The sequence below is a fragment of the Oncorhynchus tshawytscha genome, linkage group LG02, assembly GCF_018296145.1.
Source record: "Oncorhynchus tshawytscha isolate Ot180627B linkage group LG02, Otsh_v2.0, whole genome shotgun sequence".
Lineage (NCBI taxonomy): Eukaryota > Metazoa > Chordata > Actinopteri > Salmoniformes > Salmonidae > Oncorhynchus > Oncorhynchus tshawytscha.
In genome coordinates this window covers 56756762-56776461 of record NC_056430.1, presented here as the reverse complement: position 1 = coordinate 56776461, position 19700 = coordinate 56756762, and the positions used below count along the sequence as shown (strand labels likewise).

At 43.6% G+C, this 19700-nt stretch overlaps 1 protein-coding gene across 2 annotated transcripts in view; it reads right to left on the bottom strand.

Annotated features, from left to right (window-relative positions):
• The window catches only part of ripor3 (RIPOR family member 3), a 60425-nt gene that overhangs the window by 15492 nt on the left and 25233 nt on the right, over positions 1–19700 (bottom strand). For both annotated transcript variants that reach the window (XM_024444654.2, XM_024444662.2), the window contains exons 3-12: positions 10161–10313; positions 9833–9911; positions 9165–9188; positions 8565–8618; positions 8033–8182; positions 7223–7286; positions 7075–7118; positions 6752–6877; positions 5771–5916; positions 3126–3255 (exon numbers count right to left, since the gene is read on the bottom strand). In XM_024444654.2, coding sequence (XP_024300422.1) covers positions 3126–3255; positions 5771–5916; positions 6752–6877; positions 7075–7118; positions 7223–7286; positions 8033–8182; positions 8565–8618; positions 9165–9188; positions 9833–9911; positions 10161–10313 — 970 coding nt within the window. The remainder of the gene's footprint in view (positions 1–3125; positions 3256–5770; positions 5917–6751; positions 6878–7074; positions 7119–7222; positions 7287–8032; positions 8183–8564; positions 8619–9164; positions 9189–9832; positions 9912–10160; positions 10314–19700) is intronic.

Here is a 19700-nt window from a genome sequence, read left to right as displayed (position 1 = left end):
GTTCTCTTTTCAGTCTCCTCCATTTGCACTAACTGAAGTTGCCTGTAAGGAATTATTTCCTAATAATAATAGTGTAAAAAAAGAGTATATTGACGCAATCTAAGTAACATAAAAAAATCCCCATCAAAATCTGTCTGTTTAAGATAGAGAGAGCTGTTTTTTGTGTGTGGGCTGAGTCTCAATGCACCACATCTGCCTATGTCCACCTTCCGCACCTGCGGTAGGAAGTGGCAGAACTACAGCGCTGTTTGTCAGATTAGGAGACATCCCCCAAAATTGGTCTTCACAGGAAAACATCTGAAAGGTTTGGCCTACAAACTAATTTGACCACTCCATGGAAAAACAAGACTCTCACTAACACGATGGGGACTCGTCTGAAGTCGGTACAGCCGATCAACTTCCGCATGAGGCTACAATACTTCGAGTTTCCTGGGGATGCTGTGAACCAAGCTGTACCCATTGTGTGATTGTGTTTATGAGTCTGTGACTAAAGAATGTGAAACAATGTGTATGTTGACTGCTTTTCAGTAAATAAATGTTAATTTATAAATGTTTTATAGGCTTAGGAAAAGGGGAGACTCTCAAAAACACGATGATGTTCTCCGTTTTTCCCAAGTATCACAGGACTTGTCTGAAAGTAACCCAGTACTGGTTTAAAAACTGAATGGAAGTATGGAAGTAGTTTTGCGTCAACAAAAAAAGGGGTTAAATGTGTCGCAAATGTTTTTATATATTACCTGAGCTTTCTTATATCTCATAGAAATAGAACAGACTCTTCAAAACCATATTCCTATTTTATGACTGTTTGTTTTGCTATTTATGAATGTGTCATTCAATGTGTTTCTATGGGCTATAGCAGTAAAGGACAAATTCAATATTTTATCAAAACATTTTTGTACATATTGTTATACCTACAGGGGTCCTAAAATTCTAAATCAAATAGCTACATTACCACCTCCCTAGGTATCAACATTTTTATTTATTTATTATTTGATCAAATATTGCATTTGGCCTTTCTGAAAATTACCTGTTCCCTTTCTCTCCATGCGGGGGAAGTCGAGTCATTGGGATCAGGGCTTGCTATCAAAATGATTTTCATTCTCTCTCGCTCAAACGCTCAGCCTAGGTCCTATTACTGCAACATTCAAATGTAATTTAAAAAAAAACTGAAATGCAGCCATACACATCAACAACCGTCATTTTCTAAAGCTTAATAAAAACAAGTTAGATATTGGTCTTCACTAGGCTACGACATACAAGTGTCAAGTGTATGATAAGGTCAAAATTGAGTTCAATTGTTATGGCTGCTGCCTCCAGAGTGCAATACTGTATAGGCCTACTGTGTCGGTGTTGGTTTGATTCTGGCCCATGCCCTTTCGGCACAAATAACTCGATTGACTTGATTTAGTTACACACATTTAAAATATGAACAGTCCAGGGATATTTTACCCCTTATCTCGATAAGAAATGACCGTGCTAGACACTTTTGGATAAGATAAGTAGGAAACAAGTAAAATAATAACAGCAGACTACACCAACAGTTTCCATTCATACAAAGTGTTGGCTAAATTGCCACAGTACATTTGCCATGGTAAACGATGAAATGCTTTATTTCTATTTTAGAGAATGCTTGTCAAATAGATATATCACCCATAGTCCGTTATAAAAGGACTAAATTATTCAGATTACAGTACCAACCAGAAGTCAAACATATCTTAAAAGACTTTGGTTGCAAAGCAGGACTAAGGGTAACACCGACATCATCTTTCAGGGAGTGGTAATGAGGTGACCAATAATGGTTGCAATCAGCTGTGTGTGTGAATTTAGCGCATATTGATGGTTTAACAAGACATCAGCTGGCGATAATCTAGTGCCATCGTTGGTTGCAACAGCCCCCTTGTTATTTGATTATATTCCAAAAGGCTATATTCTGGAGGCTACTCATTACCCTATCCAGTGTCACATAATGAAAGGTGTGAATACCAATAATGGGCTACTGTGTTTCCCTGGCCGAGTTGATGAGCTGATTTGGGCCATCTGTTGGTTGACAGATTTAGGCCTAATGTAGAACAATACACTTCTCTGCAGTAGGGATGCTCGCCCACGTTTTATAATTAGGTCATGAATAATTTGTCAATATAGTTCTGACCTTTGGTGTGGATTGAAAGCCTATATTGTGTGGCTTTAATGTTTACTTTCGTAAAGCTGTCAAGATGTTTATGCATTTGAACCTATCCGCCGATGATTTCGTTGAGCCGATACACGTTGTGTCAGTGATCAGACTATTCATTTTACTTCTAGGAAAAATGTAAATAAACGAAATGAACTTGTGGGCCTCACGTCTGCTCAGGCTGATCACTATGTCGCCCAGGAATTCAGGAGGCTCAGAGATGGAGCACGTAGCTTAGACCATTCTAGCAAGCGTTAACAATACTATGGATACATAGGCAAAACGTTTTTTGGATTATTTTCTTAAAGCATTCCCCAAACCATAGCCCTAACTTTAAATAATTCGGAATTAACACCTAAACTGATAACCTTTGAGTTGCTTCTATAACCCTGTAACCACACACAATTAACCCGGTAACCACGCAGAGTGAATGCCTAAAAAAAAAATCTGGAATATGTGTGCCAGGGTCAGTGACTGTAACCACTGGACCACATAGGCACTGAGAAAAACAATAGTTTATTCTGCCTATTGCTTGCCTTCAACATACAGTATACTAAAGCAATTGATGAAATCCACATTAGAAATCACACAAGACATGCTGTAGCCTGCACATGGCCTACAGAAGGTACAATGTAGGTACGGTCCTGCATTGTATACAAACACCTCTTCCGGCTGCCCCCTGGTGGCGATTCTAAATATTTGTTCAGCGATTCAAATCCTCCTGCTGGAGTATTATTTTCCTCTTGTGGCGAAAGGGGTCAAATTAAGATCCAACACCTGTACAGTCCCAATCCCAGTGGATAACACACGAAAGCATTAAATACAGTTAATATTTCCAAAGTGATCAACTCTTCTATCATTCATTGTAAAAGCATACAATAGCATTACAATGAAGGATAGAAGAGTTGGCTATAGCACATACAGTATGGGACGAGGCTATGTCTGGGTCACTCACAATGAAGTATTTCTCTGTGAAGCTGGGTGTGTTGGGAGGGATCCAGCTGTACACTGAGCCCTTCCTGCTGTGGATGGACTGCCTGCTGGATGCAGTGGTGATTGACCTCATCTCCCCACTGTCAAACGGACTTGGGAGAGAGAGAGAGAGAGAGAGAGAGAGAGAGAGAGAGAGGGGAGGGAGGGAGAAATAGAATAAGAAAGAATGTACACAACTGTTCAAATGTTTGGGCTCACTTAGAAATGTCCTTGTTTTTGAAAGAAAAACAATTTTTTTGTCCATTAAAATAACATCAAATTGATCAGAAATACAGTGTAGACATTGTTAATGTTGTAAATAACTATTGTAGCTGGAAATGGCAGATTTTTTTATGGAATATCTACATAGGCGTACAGAGGCCCATTATCAGCAACCATCACTCCTGTGTTCCAATGGCACGTTGTGTTAGCTAATCCACGTTTATCATTTTAAAAGGCTAATTGATCATTAGAAAACCCTTTTGCAATTATGTTAGCACAGCTGAAATCTGTTGTTCTGATTAAAGAAGCAATAAAACTGGCCTTCTTTAGACTAGTTGAGTCTGGAGCATCATCATTTGTGGGTTCAATTACAGGCTCAAATTGGCCAGAAACAAAGAACTTTCTTTTGAAACTCGTCAGTATATTCTTGTTCTGAGAAATGAAGGCTATTCCATGCGAGAAATTGCCAAGAAACTGAAGATCTCGTACAAGGCTGTGTACTACTCCCTTCACAGAACAGCGCAAACTGACTAACCAGAAACTAAAGAGGAGCGGGAGGCTGCCGTGCACAACTGAGCAAGTGGACAAGTATATTAGAGTGTCTAGTTTGAGAAACAGACGCCTCACAAGTCCTCAACTGGCAGCTTCATTAAATAGTACCCGCAAAACACCAGTCTCAACGTCAACAGTGAAGAGGCGCAACTGGGATGCTGGCCTTCTAGGCAGAGTTGCAAAGAAAAAGCCATATCTCAGACTGGCCAATAAAAATAAAAGATTAAGATGGGCAAAAGAACACAGACACTGGACAGAGGAACACTGCCTAGAAGGCCAGCATCCCGGAATTGCCTCTTCACTGTTGATGTTGAGACTGGTGTTTTGCGGGTACTCCATTTTTATTTTAATTTTAGTGTAACTCATTCTCAGAGTAAACCAAAAGGTAGTTTATATGGCTGGTGGTCTGACTGAGAAAACAGGTCAGATTAGCATCATGACAGAATGGCGGAGCAATCAGAAGGCACTTATTGATGGCCGAGGTTTAGGATCTGGTTAAACTACCAGCACTGTGAAGAGAAACCATGAAATGTCCTCCACCTGGAGTCTATATACCCACTGTAATCTGATCTGTTGTGCTGCAAGGGCGGAGCGTGTGTGTGTGTGTGTGTGTGTGTGTGTTTCTGTGTATGTTTGTGTGTCCATGGAAGGGGATGGATGAGGTAGTCTATAGTCTGTATAGGATCAGCTGTTCTGTCACAGCTGGGTCATGTTAGAGGAGAGGTACAGTAATGGTCTGGTCTGTGTTTCAGTCAGTTTCAGTCCTCCCTCTCTTAGGAATGAATGAAAAACTGGCAGAGAGAAATACTCAAATGATCTAAATCTGTCTAGCACTGTCTGAGTAGCAGCTGCAAATGTCCTTCTATTGATCTAATACATGCTTACGTTCAATTCTCAGAGAGAAAAAACACTTAACTTCCAAACCTATGACCTACAGTATGACCTATAAATAAGAACCAGCAGATTTCCCTGACCATGTGACCTTCGTATAGTTTTATTTATAAGGAAGATATTTTTCTGTTTTACTATTTTGAATTCCTACCTGCACACGTAACCACTAACTTCTCAGTATAATCAGGAATAATTCAGCACACTATAACCATATAAACAGTGTACTGAAACTGATACTAATGTTAAAATGAACGTTTATTTCGAATGAAACCAACACCACCACCTCTCTGTCATGGTGTATACCAATGACAGTTGGTTCAGGTTCTTTCAATTGCCTTCTTCTCTCTACTCTGCCTTTCTTGCATCTCTGTCTGTCTTGAGTATTTGCTAGCAAACTGGGCCCTCACAGTTTCCTATGCCGATGAGCTCAGGACAGACACAACTGTATTTGTTTCCTGTATTTCAGCCCCTTTTCAGGTGTCCCAACGTTTCTTTTTACAAAAACATTTCAATTTGTCAGCAAGATGCATCAATTAATTCAGGCTACAAAAGTGGTCGCCTAATGACAATCTGCAAATGTAATGACACGTTTTGGTGTTTTATAACAGATGTCTATTTCCATTCATCAAATGGCCGGTGCACAGTGCACTGGTTAGGATGCTGGAATTATTTTTGAGTGGACACACGTGAGCAGGTAGCCTACTTTTTGAAGTGATTTGTTTGACACTCAGATGAAAACATCAGGACTGGTTGTGTTAATGCCACATTAAAAGGTAATACATGTTGACCGTTATAATACATGTCTTATAATACATGTCGAACCCATACATGCTTTTGTGCATTCACCTGGAGTCCTTTGAAAAAAATAGAGACCCCCCCCCCAATGTCACGGTATAATTCGTACTCTGCATATAAACATAAACCTTGTAAATCATTTTCCAAATGGCTAACTGGTGTACTTACTTCCACACCACCTCTAGTTGGAGCTTGACGGTGCCTAGTTCAGTGATGTCCACTACCATGAGCTGGGGTCGAGACATGAAGAAGTCAGCACTCTTACACATTACCATGCCAACCAGCAGGGAGCCCAGACCCTTGACCTCTGTTACCTGAGTAGAGACACATGATTGGTCAGTTGAAAAGTCACGCAAGGTCAGGACTGTCTTACTCCTCATTCTTCAGGTGTCGACTCTTAACAATACAACGTTCTTCTTTCTCTATCCTTTTCATTCACAGCCATTTACTTTTTCCGGTTTTCAAGGTGTATTATCATGCACTTGAAGACTACTGTTTCAAGCTTTGAACATCTGCAACTTCAATTGGACTTAGTTTGACTGGAAATCCTTTGGCCTTTGTAAAGATACCTCACTTAGCCAGAAAATGGGCTTCATATCTCTTTCACAGACGGGATGTTGTTTTCCCCATCAACAGAGAATGTAACCTCATCCACATTGTGAGCTGTTTGCCACTGTGTTTCCGCACACAAAGGACAGGAATACGCCTGTCATCACCACCCACATGGTCGTCCCTGACAGGATGTGACGTTCACACTGGTGTGTGGGCTTGCACCCGGAGAGCATCTGACTGTATTGTCATGTGTGATCCTGATGTACCTGACAGACACACAAATGAAGTTTCCACAGGGGGAAATCAACCGCTTTCAACTCCTTCTCAATCTCAACTGTCACCTCATTACCTCTGTAGTAGTGTGCTATGTGACCACACGTTGCTCCAGTCAAAAGTTCTACACTATGTACGAGTTAGACTGTCATTTCAGATGCAGCTCAGTCTAAATCTTTAGGGCCCAGTTTCCTAGGCACTGATTAAAACTAGTACCGGATTAAGAGCCAGCTTCAATACAGATTCTCATTTGAGCAAGGTTTTCAGTCCAGGACTAGATTTAATCCGTGTCTGGGAAGCCCCCCCCCCCCAAAAAAAGCTCACCTTTATATCAAAGTTCTCGTGGATGTGAGCGAGGAAGATCATCTCCTCCACATCCCATGACTGCCTATCATCCGTCTGGATTTTTCCCCGGATCTTCCACCTCTGCCTCCCCAGACGGATCACAACCTGGATGGAAAAAAGCATACATCTTTGAGACCGTGTCCCATATAGCTCCCTATTCCCTAGAAAGCTCACTACTTTTGACCAAGGTCCTTAGAGCTATGGGGATATGGTGCCATTTCTGCCGCAGCCTGGGTCTTTTTCCTCAGTTGTGGTTCCTCAGAGCGTTTTTCACCGGGATATGTTTTGATAGAGGCACTCACTTCGTATTGGTCGCCTGGGCATAGTCGAGCGAAGCCGATCAATCCTGTTGGAATAGATTTTTCAGACTAAGTTGAAGCTTGCCACTGAGGTGTGCCATTTTTTGTATTCCATTTCACTAGAATGATGAAGGTTGAACATGTGTTTTACCTTTCATTTTGATGTGAAGCTCTCCCAAGAGAATCTCCAACTCCCCCTCCATGACACACATATCCTGAAAATATGTGTATGTTATGATCAGCAGTGGATTGCTACTGTACTTCATTTTCACAGTTGATTTATTGATCTAACTGGACCTATAGGAGTTGTCTGCATGATCAGAGACTTATAATGTCTTGGTAACACTTTACACAAAGATTAACTTCATAAAGTATTTCTAGGTAGTTTGTACATTGTTTATTATTAGTTTATAATCTATCTATGAATTCATCAAACCTGTTTATAAACTACTTAAAAAATCCTTCAAAGTATACTTCAATATGTCTAATAGATCTTATAGTGAAATTCTGTGTGTGAGAACCCATGACAAGAGAAGACAAATGGGAGATTCAAAGTCCATCTGTGAACCATACCTGCATGTGGTAAATGGGGTTATGTCAGTGGTAAAGGGGGTTACGCTAGCTCACGTGTGACCCATACCTTCCCTCTGGCAATGGTACATAGAATTATGGTGGGTATTAGAACCCCTGAAATATGAAGAGTAATGGTCCTTCAAGTACCCATCAGTGACCTGTGACTCCAGACTCAGCGGTTGGCTGCTAAGCGTATAACATGCGAATTAACTCATGAAACAGGACGATGAACAAGCTTTTGGTTGTCTGTATGTCCGTATGTTCTAAACATGGCAACCGAAGGACACGTTTGACCAGAGGATCTGTGTATACGGTGTGTGAGATAACCCATGAAATTGTTGAGGTAAACGAAGTTGTGTGGCACCCGACCGCCTGTGACTGCAATTACCTCCAGGCTGTGGCGATGGTTACGGTTGAGTTCCTGCAGGCTCTCTCTGGAAGCCCGTGAAGAGGGCGATAGAGCGAAGGCTTTCTTCATGTTCACCGCCCCCTGACACAGACGCCACTGAATACAGTAAGTCTCGTACAGCTCTTCCACCTGCAAATGTAAATACAAACAGGCAACCATTTTGCCCTCCCTCTGGTTATTTATGAGGCTGTTGCTCCCACATGGTGTTATTCTTCCTGATGCATCGATGCACATTGGTTGGTGGGAAAACCCTTCCGTGTTTGACAGTGGTGGAGACAGAATTGACACTACATAGACCTACATAGAGGTCATAGAAGTGTGGCTTGTGTTATCTAGCGGTTTGTGCTGTTGAGCCTGGCATGCATGTATACCGGAGACAGAACGGGTTCGAAACTGAACCACTGCCCCTCTGACTCATAGATGTCATACCTTTCCTGTCATCTCTTCAGTATCATGTCTGTTAAATAAAAACACCAGCAATATGCATTAGGAAAGTTATAGAAGTTGTTACCTTGCTGATTTGGAACTCCAGTCTTCTTATGTATCTCTCCAATGCTCGGATCTCCTGACATCGCAAAATCAAGTGGTACATTTTATGACAACAATTTTTAAATGTAATTTTTAAAATGTCTTATTTTTTTTTTACCCCCTTTTCATGGTATCCAATTGGTAGTTATAGTCTTGTCTCATCGCTGCAACTCCCATACGGACTCGGGAGTAGCGAAGGTCGAGAGCCGTGCATCCTCCGAAACACAACCCAACCAAGCCGCACTGCTTCTTGACACAATGCCCGCTTAACCCGGAAGCCAGCCACACCAATGTGTCGGAAGAAACACTGTACACTTGGCAACCGTGTCAGTGTGCATGCACCCGGCCCGCCACAGGAATCGCGATGGGACAAGGACATCCCTGCCAACCAAACCCTCCCCTAACCCGGACGACGCTGGGCCAATTGTGCGTCGCCCCATGGGTCTCCCGGTCACGGCAAGCTGCGACAGAGCCTGGACTCGACCCAGGATCTTAGACCACTGCGCCACTCGGGAGGCCCCATGACGATTAATTTTGACCATTCGAAAAATAATAAGAGAGCAGGCAAAAAACCGTATCTCACCTTCTCCAAATCATACAGAAAAGCCTGAAAACAGAGGAGTGTCTAGGTTTATTTCTGGGAGATCTATATGTTTTATGAACTCGATACAAAAGCAATGTCTTAAAAGTTGTTACTTTATTCCTCACATTCTCTTTCCTCGCCTCTTTCTCAAACCGTTTTGGAGGAAGAGATCCTAGATGAGGAACCTCAGATATTCTGCTACAATGTGTTTTGAGGAGACGAGAAGAGTGGATGTGAGAGATTGAGAAAAGACTGTTGATAAAGAGCCTAAATTGTTCATTGTGACTGGACTGTGTACTAGAGGAGGCTTTCTATTCCATGTGTTTACTGCAGTTCCACTCATTACACTCTTTGAAAAGAAGGTTATATCTGGAATATCTGGAACCATAAAGGGCTCTTCAATTGTCCCTGTAGGAGAACTCTCTGAAAATAACTATTTTTGGTTATAAGTGGAATCCTTCAATTAATACAAGGTTCTACATGGAATCGTTTGTCCACTAAAAGGTTCTAAGTAGAACCGTTTTCACCAGCAAAGGGTTATACCTGGAACCAAAAATTGTTCACCTATGGTGACAAACAAATATACTTTTTGTTTATCTAGGAGTGTAATGCAATAAGCCCATACTTCCCATTTTCCCATCCAACAACCTCGACTACTATATACTCACCAGTCTGGAGTTCCTCTTGGTGTCTCTTTGCTGGGAGGACAGGAAGTCCATCTCCGTCTGATGGCCATCTAGATACTCCCTGCCAACAAAGCTCAAAATCAGCCACCAAGCACTGTGCGTGATGCTGATTGGTGCAGTACAGTACATGAGACTTCTGAATTAACAGCAAGTTGCCCTGATGCACAGATCGAAGATCATCTTATGTTTCCCCAAGCGTACCCCCCCTACCAATTAAAGGGGAAAACATAAAACCTTAGATCGGCGACTAGGGGCAACTTCACACTTGTCTACTCCATTGGACATTCATATGATTGGAGTTGCTACTTACTTGAGGCCTTTCCGTAAGGCTTGAAATATCCGGTCCACCTGCTCAGGTTGCTGTCCCCAGATACTGGCTCCAATCCGACTGGGAGAAGGATGCACCCTGGTAGATTTCCCCGAAAGGGCCTTGGATCGAAAAGAGTTCTGTAAAGGGGAGACCCTATATGGAAGAGAAGATGAAGAAGGCAAGCATTTACACACAGTGATGATTGCGTCTCAAATGGAACCCTATTCCCTATATAATGTATTACTTTCGACCAGAGTCCCATGAACCCTGGTTAAAAGTACTGCACCATATAGGGCACTCCAGTCCTCGAGTACCCCTAATAGGGCACTCCAGTCCTCGTGTACCCCTAATAGGGCACTCCAGTCCTCGAGTACCCCCAACAGCACACCTTTTTGTTGTAGCCGAGGACAAGCTCACCTGATTCAACTCATTGAGGGCTTGATGATTAGTTGACACCTTGAATCAGGTAGGCTTGGATTTAGGGTGCCATTTGGGACACAATTTGTAATTATTATTTTTTTTCCTTTATTTGACCAGGTAGGCTTGTTGAGAACAAGTTCTCATTTGCAACTGCGACCTGACCAAGATAAAGCGTAGCAATTCGACACATACAACAACACAGTTACACATGGAATAAACAAAACATACAGTCAATAATACAGTAGAACAAAAGAAAACAAAACGTCTATATACAGTGAGTGCAAATGAGGTAAGTTAAGGAAATATATAGGCCATGGTGGCGAAGTAATTACAAAATAGCGATTAAACACTGGAATGGTAGATCGGCAGAAGATGAATGTGCAGGTAGGGATACTGGGGTGCAAAGGAGCAAAATAAATAAATTAATACCAGTATGGGGATGAGGTAGGTAGATAGATGGGCTGTATACAGATGGGCTATGTACAGGTGCAGTGATCTGTAAGCTGCTCTGACAGCTGGTGCTTAAAGCTAGTGAGGGAGATGTGAGTCTCCAGTTAACACAGTGTCCAAGGAGGTGCCAGAAGTATACAGAATGGTGTCGTCTGCGTAGAGGTGGATCAGAGAATCACCAGCAGCAAGAGCAACATCATTGATGTATACAGAAAAGAGAGTCGGCCCGAGAATTGAACCCTGTGGCACACCCATAGAGACTGTCAGAGGTCCAGACAACAGGCCCTTCGATTTGACACACTGAGATTTGACACATCAGAGAAGTAGTTGGTAAACCAGGCGAGGCAATCATTTGAGAAACCAAGGCTGTCGAGTCTGCCAATAAGAATGTTGTGATTGACAGAGTCGAAAGCCTTGGCCAGGTCGATGAACACGGCTGCACAGTAATGTCTCTTATCGATGGCGGTTATGATGTTGTTTAGAACCTTGAGCGTGGCTGAGATGCACCCATGACCAGCTCTGAAACCAGATTGCATAGCGGAGAAGGTATGGTGGGATTCGAAATGGTCAGTAATCTGTTTGTTAACTTGGCTTTCGAAGACCTTAGGGTAGGATAGATATAGGTCTGTAGCAGTTTGGGTCTAGAGTGTCACCCCCTTTGAAGAGGGGGCTGACCGCAGCAGCTTTCCAAACTTTGGGAATCTCAGATGATACGAAAGAGAGGTTGAACAGGCTAGTAATAGGGGTTGCAACAATTTCGGCAGATAATTTTAGAAAGGGGGGGTCCAGATTGTCTATCCCTGCTGATTTATAAGGGTCCAGATTTTGCAGCTCTTTCAGAACATCAGCTATCTGGATTTGGGTAAAGGAGAAATGGTGGGGGCTTTGGCGGGGTGCTGTGGAGGGTGCCGGGCAGTTGACCGGGGTAGGGGTAGCCAAGTGTAAAGCATGGCCAGCCGTAGAGAAATGCTTATTGAAATTCTCAATTGTAGAGGATTTATCGGTGGTGACAGTGTTTCCTAGCCACAGAGCAGTGGGCAGCTGGGAGGAGGTGCTCTTATTCTCCATGGACTTTACAGTGTCCCAGAACTTTTTTGAGTTAGTACTACAGGATGCAAATTTCTGTTTGAAAAATCTTGCCTTAGCTTTTCTAACTGCCTGTGTATATTGGTTCCTAACTTCCCTGAAAAGTTGCATATCACGGGGACTATTCGATGCTAATGCAGAACGCCACAGGATGTGTTTGTGCTGGTCAAGGGCAGACAGGTCTGGAGTGAACCAAGGACTATATCTATTCCTAGTTCTAAATTTTTTGAGAGGGGCATGCTTATTTAATATGGTGAGGAAGGCACTTTTAAAGAATAGCCAGGCATCATCTACTGATGGGATGAGGTCAATGTCATTCCAGGCTACCCCGGCCAGGTCGATTAGAAAGGCCTGCTTGCAGAAGTGTTTCAGGGAGCGTTTGACAGTGATGAGGGGTGGTCGTTTGGTCGCAGACCCATTACGGATGCAGGCAATGAGGCAGTGATCGCTGAGATCTTGATTGAAAACAGCAGAGGTGTATTTGGAGGGAGAATTAGTTAGGATGACATCTATGAGGGTGCCCGTGTTTACTGATTTGGGGTTGTAACTGGTAGGTTCATTGATAATTTGTGTGAGATTGAGGGCATCAAGCTTAGGTTGTAGGATGGCCGGGGTGTTAAGCATGTCCCAGTTTAGGTCGCCTAGTAGCACGAACTCAGAAGATTGATGGGGGGCAATCAATTCACATATGGTATCGAGGGCACAGCTGTGGGCAGAGGGAGGTCTATAGCAAGCGGCAACAGTGTGAATCTTGTTTCTGGAAAGGTGAATTTTTAGAAGTAGAAGCTCAAATTGTTTGGGTACAGACTTAGATAGTAATACAGAACTCTGCAGGCTATCTTCGCAGTAGATTGCAACACCGCCCCCTTTGGCAGTTCTATCTTGGCGGAAAAAGTTATAGGTAACGATGGAGATTTCAGGGTTTTTGGTGGTTTTCCTAAGCCAGGATTCAGACACGGCTAAGACATCTGGGTTGGCAGAGTGTGCAGTGAGTGAGTAAAGCAAACTTAGGCAGTAGGCTTCTAATGTTAACATGCATGAAACCAAGGCTTTTACGTTTACAGAAGTCAACGAATGAGAGCACCTGGGGGGTGGGAGTGGAGCTAGGTACTGCAGGACCTGGATTAACCTCCACATCACCAGAGGAACAGAGGAGAAGTAGGATAAGGGTAAGGCTACGTCTAGCACGTTCGGAACAGAGAGTAAAAGGAGCAGGTTTCTGGACACGATAGCATAGATTCAAGGCATAATGTACAGACAAAGGTAAGGTAGGATGTGAGTACATTGGAGGTAGACCTAGGCATTGAGTAATGATGAGAGAGATATAGTCTCTAGAGATGTTTAAACCAGGTGATGTCATCTCACATGTAGGAGGTGGAACAACATGGTTGGTTAAGGCATATTGAGCAGGGCTAGAGGCTCTACAGTGATATAAGACAGTAATCACTAACCAGGACAGTAATGGATGAGGCATATTGATATCAGAGAGAGGCATGCGTAGCCAAGTGAACATATGGGTCCAGTGAGTGGTTGGGCTGGCTGGGGACATGGCGATTCAGACAGTTAGCAGGCCGATGCTAACAAACTAACAGTTAGTAGGCCGGGGCTAAACAAGCTAGCAGCTAGTAGACCGGGGCCAGCTAGCAGTTAGCAGGCCGGGTTAGCAAGCAAGCAGTTAGCAGGGGCTAGCAGTTAGCAGACTGGGCAGGCAAGCTAGCAGTTAGCAGACCGGGCCCGGCGAGCTAGCAGTTAGCAGACCGGGTTAGCAAGCAAGCAGATAGCAGGGGCTAGAAAGTTAGCCTTTGGGGGACGTCGCAATGGGGGTAAGTCTGTTTTTGCCTCTTCGTGCGGTGACATCGATAGACCAGCCGTGGAATTAGTAGGGTTCCAAGTAGCTCTAGGTAGCTAGCAGGCCTAGCTGGTTGGCATAATGGGCCTTCAGCGGGCGTCGCGTCTGAGGGGCCTGTTGGAGTCCTCGGGCAGATTATGTCGGTATTCCAGTCGTAGGGGATCTGCGGGGTTCCATGCCCCGTACCCGCTGTAGAAGGGCCCGGACATTGTAGCCCAGGAGTATGCTTCGGTGGTAGCCTTGAAGCCCTGGCCGGGCTAGCTTCAAGCTAATTGGTGCTTGCTTGTGGGATGGAAACGCTAGCCAGGAGTAGTCATCCGGGATTGCGGTTAGCTAGTTGTGAAGATCCAGATGAAAATGTTCAGTTTGCGGTAGGAATCCGGGGATAAAAATAAAAGGTCCGTTATGCTCTGGCTAGAGTCACGTTGTTCGAACTGGCGAGAGCTTTCCGAGCTGAAGGTTAGCTGATGACCGCTGGCAATGGTTTGCTGACTGATAGCTGGTAGTTAGCTGGCTAGCTTGAGTTGAGGGATTCCAGATCCGAAGTAAATATAAATACTTTAGAGACAAAAAAGCAGAACCACGCTACATTGGGTTAGGCGGGTTGCAGGAGAGTATTTAGATGTTGGGATTTAGCTAAATATTTAAAAAGATATGCCAAGAAAAATGTGTAAAACGATATATACAAGGGACACGACAGGACAAAGACGTCTGACTGCTACGCCATCTTGGATTGATTCATGCAATTACATGCAATCACTGAGGTATTTATGATATGTCAAATATGTGCTGTATGTCCATGTATGTCATAGCTTAGTTTACACATCCTGGTTGACGCAATCAACATATTTATCGCCAGAGTTGGGGAGTAGTGAACTACATGTACAGGTAACTGTCAAAATAAAGGAAACATTTGAGTAAATGAGGGATACAAAGTATATTGAAAGCAGTTGCTTCCACACAAGTGGGTTCCTGAGCAATTCCAAAGAAATTAACATCCCATCATGCTCTGGGTCATCAAATCAAATCAAATCAAATTGTATTGGTCACATACACATGGTTAGCAGATGTTAATGCGAGTGTAGCGAAATGCTTGTGCTTCGAGTTCCGATAGTGCAGTAATATCTAACAAGTAATCTAACAATTCCACAACAACTACCTTATACACACAAATATACGTATGAGCGATGGCCGTGCGGCATGTGCAAGATGCAATAGACGGCATAGAATACAGTATATACAGTTGAAGTCAGAAGGTTACATACACCTTATCCAAATACATTTAAGCTCAGTTTTTCACAATTCCTGACATTTAATCCCAGTAAAAATTCACTGTTTTAGGTTAGTTAAGATCACTACTTTATTTGAAGAATGTGAAATGTCAGAATAATAGTGGAGAGAATGATTTATTTAAGCTTTTATTTCTTTCATCACATTCCCAGTGGGTCAGAAGTTTACATACACTCAATTAGTATTTGGTAATTGTTTAACTTGGGTCAAACGTTTTGGGTAGCCTTCCACAAGCTTCCCACAATAAATTGGGTGAATTTTGTCCCATTCCTCCTGACAGAGCTGATGTAACTGAGTCAGGTTTGTAGGCCTCCTTGCTCGCACACGGTTTTCCAGTTATGCCCACAAATTGTATATGGGATTGAGGTCAGGGCCTTGTGATGGCCACTCCAATAGCTTGACTTTGTTGTCCTTAAGCCATTTTGCCACAACTTTGGAAGTATGCTTGGGGTCATTGTCCATTTGGAAGACCCATTTATGACCAAGCTTTAACTTCCTGACTGATGTCTAAAGATGTTGCTTCAATATATCCACATAATTTCCCTCCCTCATGATGCCATCTATTTTGTGAAGTGCACCAGTCCCTCCTGCAGCAAAGCACCCCCACAACATGATGCTGCCACCCCCGTGCTTCACGGTTGGGATGGTGTTCTTCCACTTGCAAGCTTCCCCCTGTTTTCTCCAAACATAACAATGGTCATTATGGCCACAAACAGTTATATTTTTGTCTCATCAGACCAGAGGACATTTCTCCAAAAAGTATTATCTTTGTCCCTATGTGCAGTTGCAAACCGTAGTCTGGCTTGTTTATGGCGGTTTTGGAGCAGTGGCTTCTTCCTTGCTGAGCAGCCTTTCAGGTTGTGTTGATATAGGACTATTTTAATGTGGATATAGATACTTTTGTTCCTGTTTCCTCCAGCATCTTCACAAGGTCCTTTGCTGTTGTTCTGGGAATGATTTGCACTTTTCGCACCAAAGTACGTTCATCTCTAGGAGATAGAACATATCTCCTTCCTGAGCGGTATGACGGCTGCGTGGTCCCATGGTGTTTATACTTGCGTACTATTGTTTGTACAGATGAACGTGGTACCTTCAGGCGTTTGGAAATTGCTCTCAAGGATGAACCAGACTTGTGGAGGTCTACAATCTTTAGTTCTTGGCTGATTTTTAAAAATGTTCCAATGACGTCAAGCAAAGAGGTACTGAGTTTGAAGGTAGGGCTTGAAATATATCCACAGGTACACCTCCAATTGACTCAAATTATGTCAATTAGCCTATCAGAACCTTCTAAAGCCATGACACCATTTTCTGGAATTTTCCAAGCTGTTTAAAGGCACTGTCAACTTAGTGTATGTAAACTTCTGACCCACTGGAATTGTGATACAGTGAATTATAAGTGAAATAATCTGTCTGTAAACAATTGTTGGAAAAATTACTTGTGTCATGCACAAAATAGATGTCCTAACCAACTTGCCAAAACTATAGTTTGTTAACAAGACATTTGTGGAGTGGTTGAAAAATGAGTTTTAATGACTCCAACCTAAGTGCATGTAAACTTCTGACTTCAACTGTATACATATTTGTGTTTTAAGTCATCCCAAGTGGGTGGGGTTGGTGGGGGGGGGACATATACCTATACCTCCTTTTTATATATTGTTTTACTATCCTTGAAATATGCATATCGCATAAGATACCTTGGATGGCTGAGTTGATTCCCTCCAGAATCCCTTTCCCTAGGTGTAAATTTGATTATGTTCGCCCTGGATACAGCTCTACTTAGGTTCAGTTTAACATGGTAGCATTTTGCTCTAGTCTAAGAGAGGTAGATGCTGCCTTCCGACAGGGGGAAGGCCAGCATAGGGTCCAAGGTTTTCTTCTGGGTATTTTGTTGTTTTTAGCTGTTTTTTATATTTTCTTTGTGTTTTATTATTCTGACCTTTCAGATCGTACTAACATTCATTTCTGATTACTGTGACTATGTCTAATTCACATACTCAGGCTCCACATGCATTATCAGCTGAAACATGAAAGGAATTAACCAGGTGGTCAAGCATAGCCAAGTGTGTGCTCATCTTAAGTCCTTAAATCCGGACATTGTTTTTCTCCAAGAGACCCATCTCCGGTCCAGCGACCATGATAAATTAAAGGGAGGATGGGTAGACCCGATATTTCACTCCAACTTTGGTTTTATGGCCAGAGGGGCAGCCATCCTTATCAGAAAAGGCACCCCGTTTGTCTCCTCCAAAGTAATTTCAGATACTAATGGCAGATATATTATAGTGATGGGGAAATTGTTTAGCACACAGGTTATTCTGGCTAACCTCTATGCTCCTAATTGGGATGACGCTCATTTTTCTCTGACCTCATCTTAACACTTCCCGACCTTAACTCTCATCATTTGATATTGGGCGGAGATTTCAATTGTGTATTGCATCCAAGTCTAGGCAGGTTCAGACCGAAGCCCAACGATGTAATTTCAAAATCAGATGCAGTAATAAACTAATTTGTAGAATCCTAAAATGTATCTGATCCATGCAGTACTCTTTTCTTTCTCCAGTCCACCGCTCATACTCTATGATTGACTTTTTCCTGCTGGACAATAGAATTCTTCCTTTTGTAACTAATAGCCAATAACACAGCATCTTTATCTCAGACCGTAGCCCTGTCCAGCTAGATATCCGCTTTCCGGACAGTACTGTGTCACTACGCGCATGGCAACTTGATCCACTACTACTATCCTGTAGTGCCTTTAAAAAATACCTATCAACTCACATTGATATCTTTTTACAGATAAACTGCCAGTTTGAGTATTTGGTCACGCCTTTTGGTCTTACTCTCCTGCTGTTTTCCAGAACCTAGTCAATGATGTGCTGAGGGATGTGATTGGACGCTTCATTTTTGTCTATCACTGAGGCCATGCGTAGACTTCCTGTCTCACTCTACCACGTGGGAGTCGTCTGAGGGGCCAAATGATTTCATACACAGCGTATGACAACAAAGAGTGCACCAAACGCTTTTTGGAGCTATCTCAACTCATTCTAGATGTGCACAACAGATATGCCTCTTCTCCGACTTCTGAACTCTACAAATAGAGACTGCTACACACCTGAATTTGTCAATCTTTCCACCAAACAAATGGAGCAGCTGTTTAAGTCGAGGCAAAATTTCTATGAACACGGATAGAAAGCTGGCAAGTTGTTATCTCACCAGCTTTGACAATCCGCTGTTAGCAGCACTATACCTGCGTTACATCTGCCCCTGCCCCGCCCTCTACTTCTCATCATGTGTCTCCCTAACCTGCCGCCACTCCCCCAGTGCTCTCTCCCTCTCTCTCGCTGTGTGGGTGTATCTGATTGTGTGAGTGGAGACAGGTGTGCTGGAGTCAGAGCAGATCCCCACCAGCTACAACCTGTTCCATAATCAAGACCTCATACTCAGCCCTGCCACTCCCACGCTGTCAGATCGTAGCCTCTGCTCAGTCAGTCTGCATTTCAAGCCGTTTGTTCCTGCATAGATAGTGTTATCCTGTGGTGCCTGTTTTCCCTAGCCTTACACTGCTTTTCTCTCCGCTACAGTTCCGTCCGTCCTGACTCTGGTCCCTGTCTCTAGTCCCTTGTCTCGTCAGTCCTGCTTCCCAGCCCTGGACCCCGCTCTACTGCTTCCTTGGATTCCGCTGTTGACCTGCTTACCATGCCCTACTCCCCTTGCCCCGGCCGCAGCCGCAGCCGCAGCCACAGCCTCAGTTCTTGGTTCCCTGCTACCCATCCAAGCTACCCCTGGCATACACCCCCCCCCCCGCTTTTCAATAAATAGCTTGGTTACCTTATCCCTGTCTCCTCATCTGTGTCTGCACTTGGTTTCACCTGCTCACTGTACGATCTGGCCCAAGATATGAACCCAGCAGACTTAGATCCTCTCCACCAAACCCTCGCCTGCCAAGGCACCCTGCTCGAGCAACATGACCAAGCCCTAAAACCCCTTCTGTAGCACGTCAATGAGTTTTTACTGAGCCTTTCTGACCTGCAGGGCCGGACCTTCCCCCAGAGCTCGCAACCAGCCCCTAGTCCTTCTCCTCCGCCCTTGTGAGCCATTTGTTCGGGCTCCTGAGCGTTATGATGGCAACCTCAGAACTTGTAGAGCCTTTTTGGTACAATGTTCACTAGTATTCGAGCAACAGCCCTACTCTTATGCTAGCGAATGGGCCAAGATTTCCTTCCTGATTGGCTGCCTCCGTGGAGCAGAACTCTCCTGGGCCATGGCGGTGTGGGAGAGACAGTCTCCCATCTGCTTCACCTACTCCAGCTTCACGGAGGAGATGAATAGAGTCTTTGACCACCCTGTCAATGCTAAGGATGCCACTAAATGACTCCTGTCCTCCGTCAAGGCTCCCATAGTGTCGCTGAATTGGCGATCGAGTTTCACACTCTTGCCGCTGAGAGAGGCTG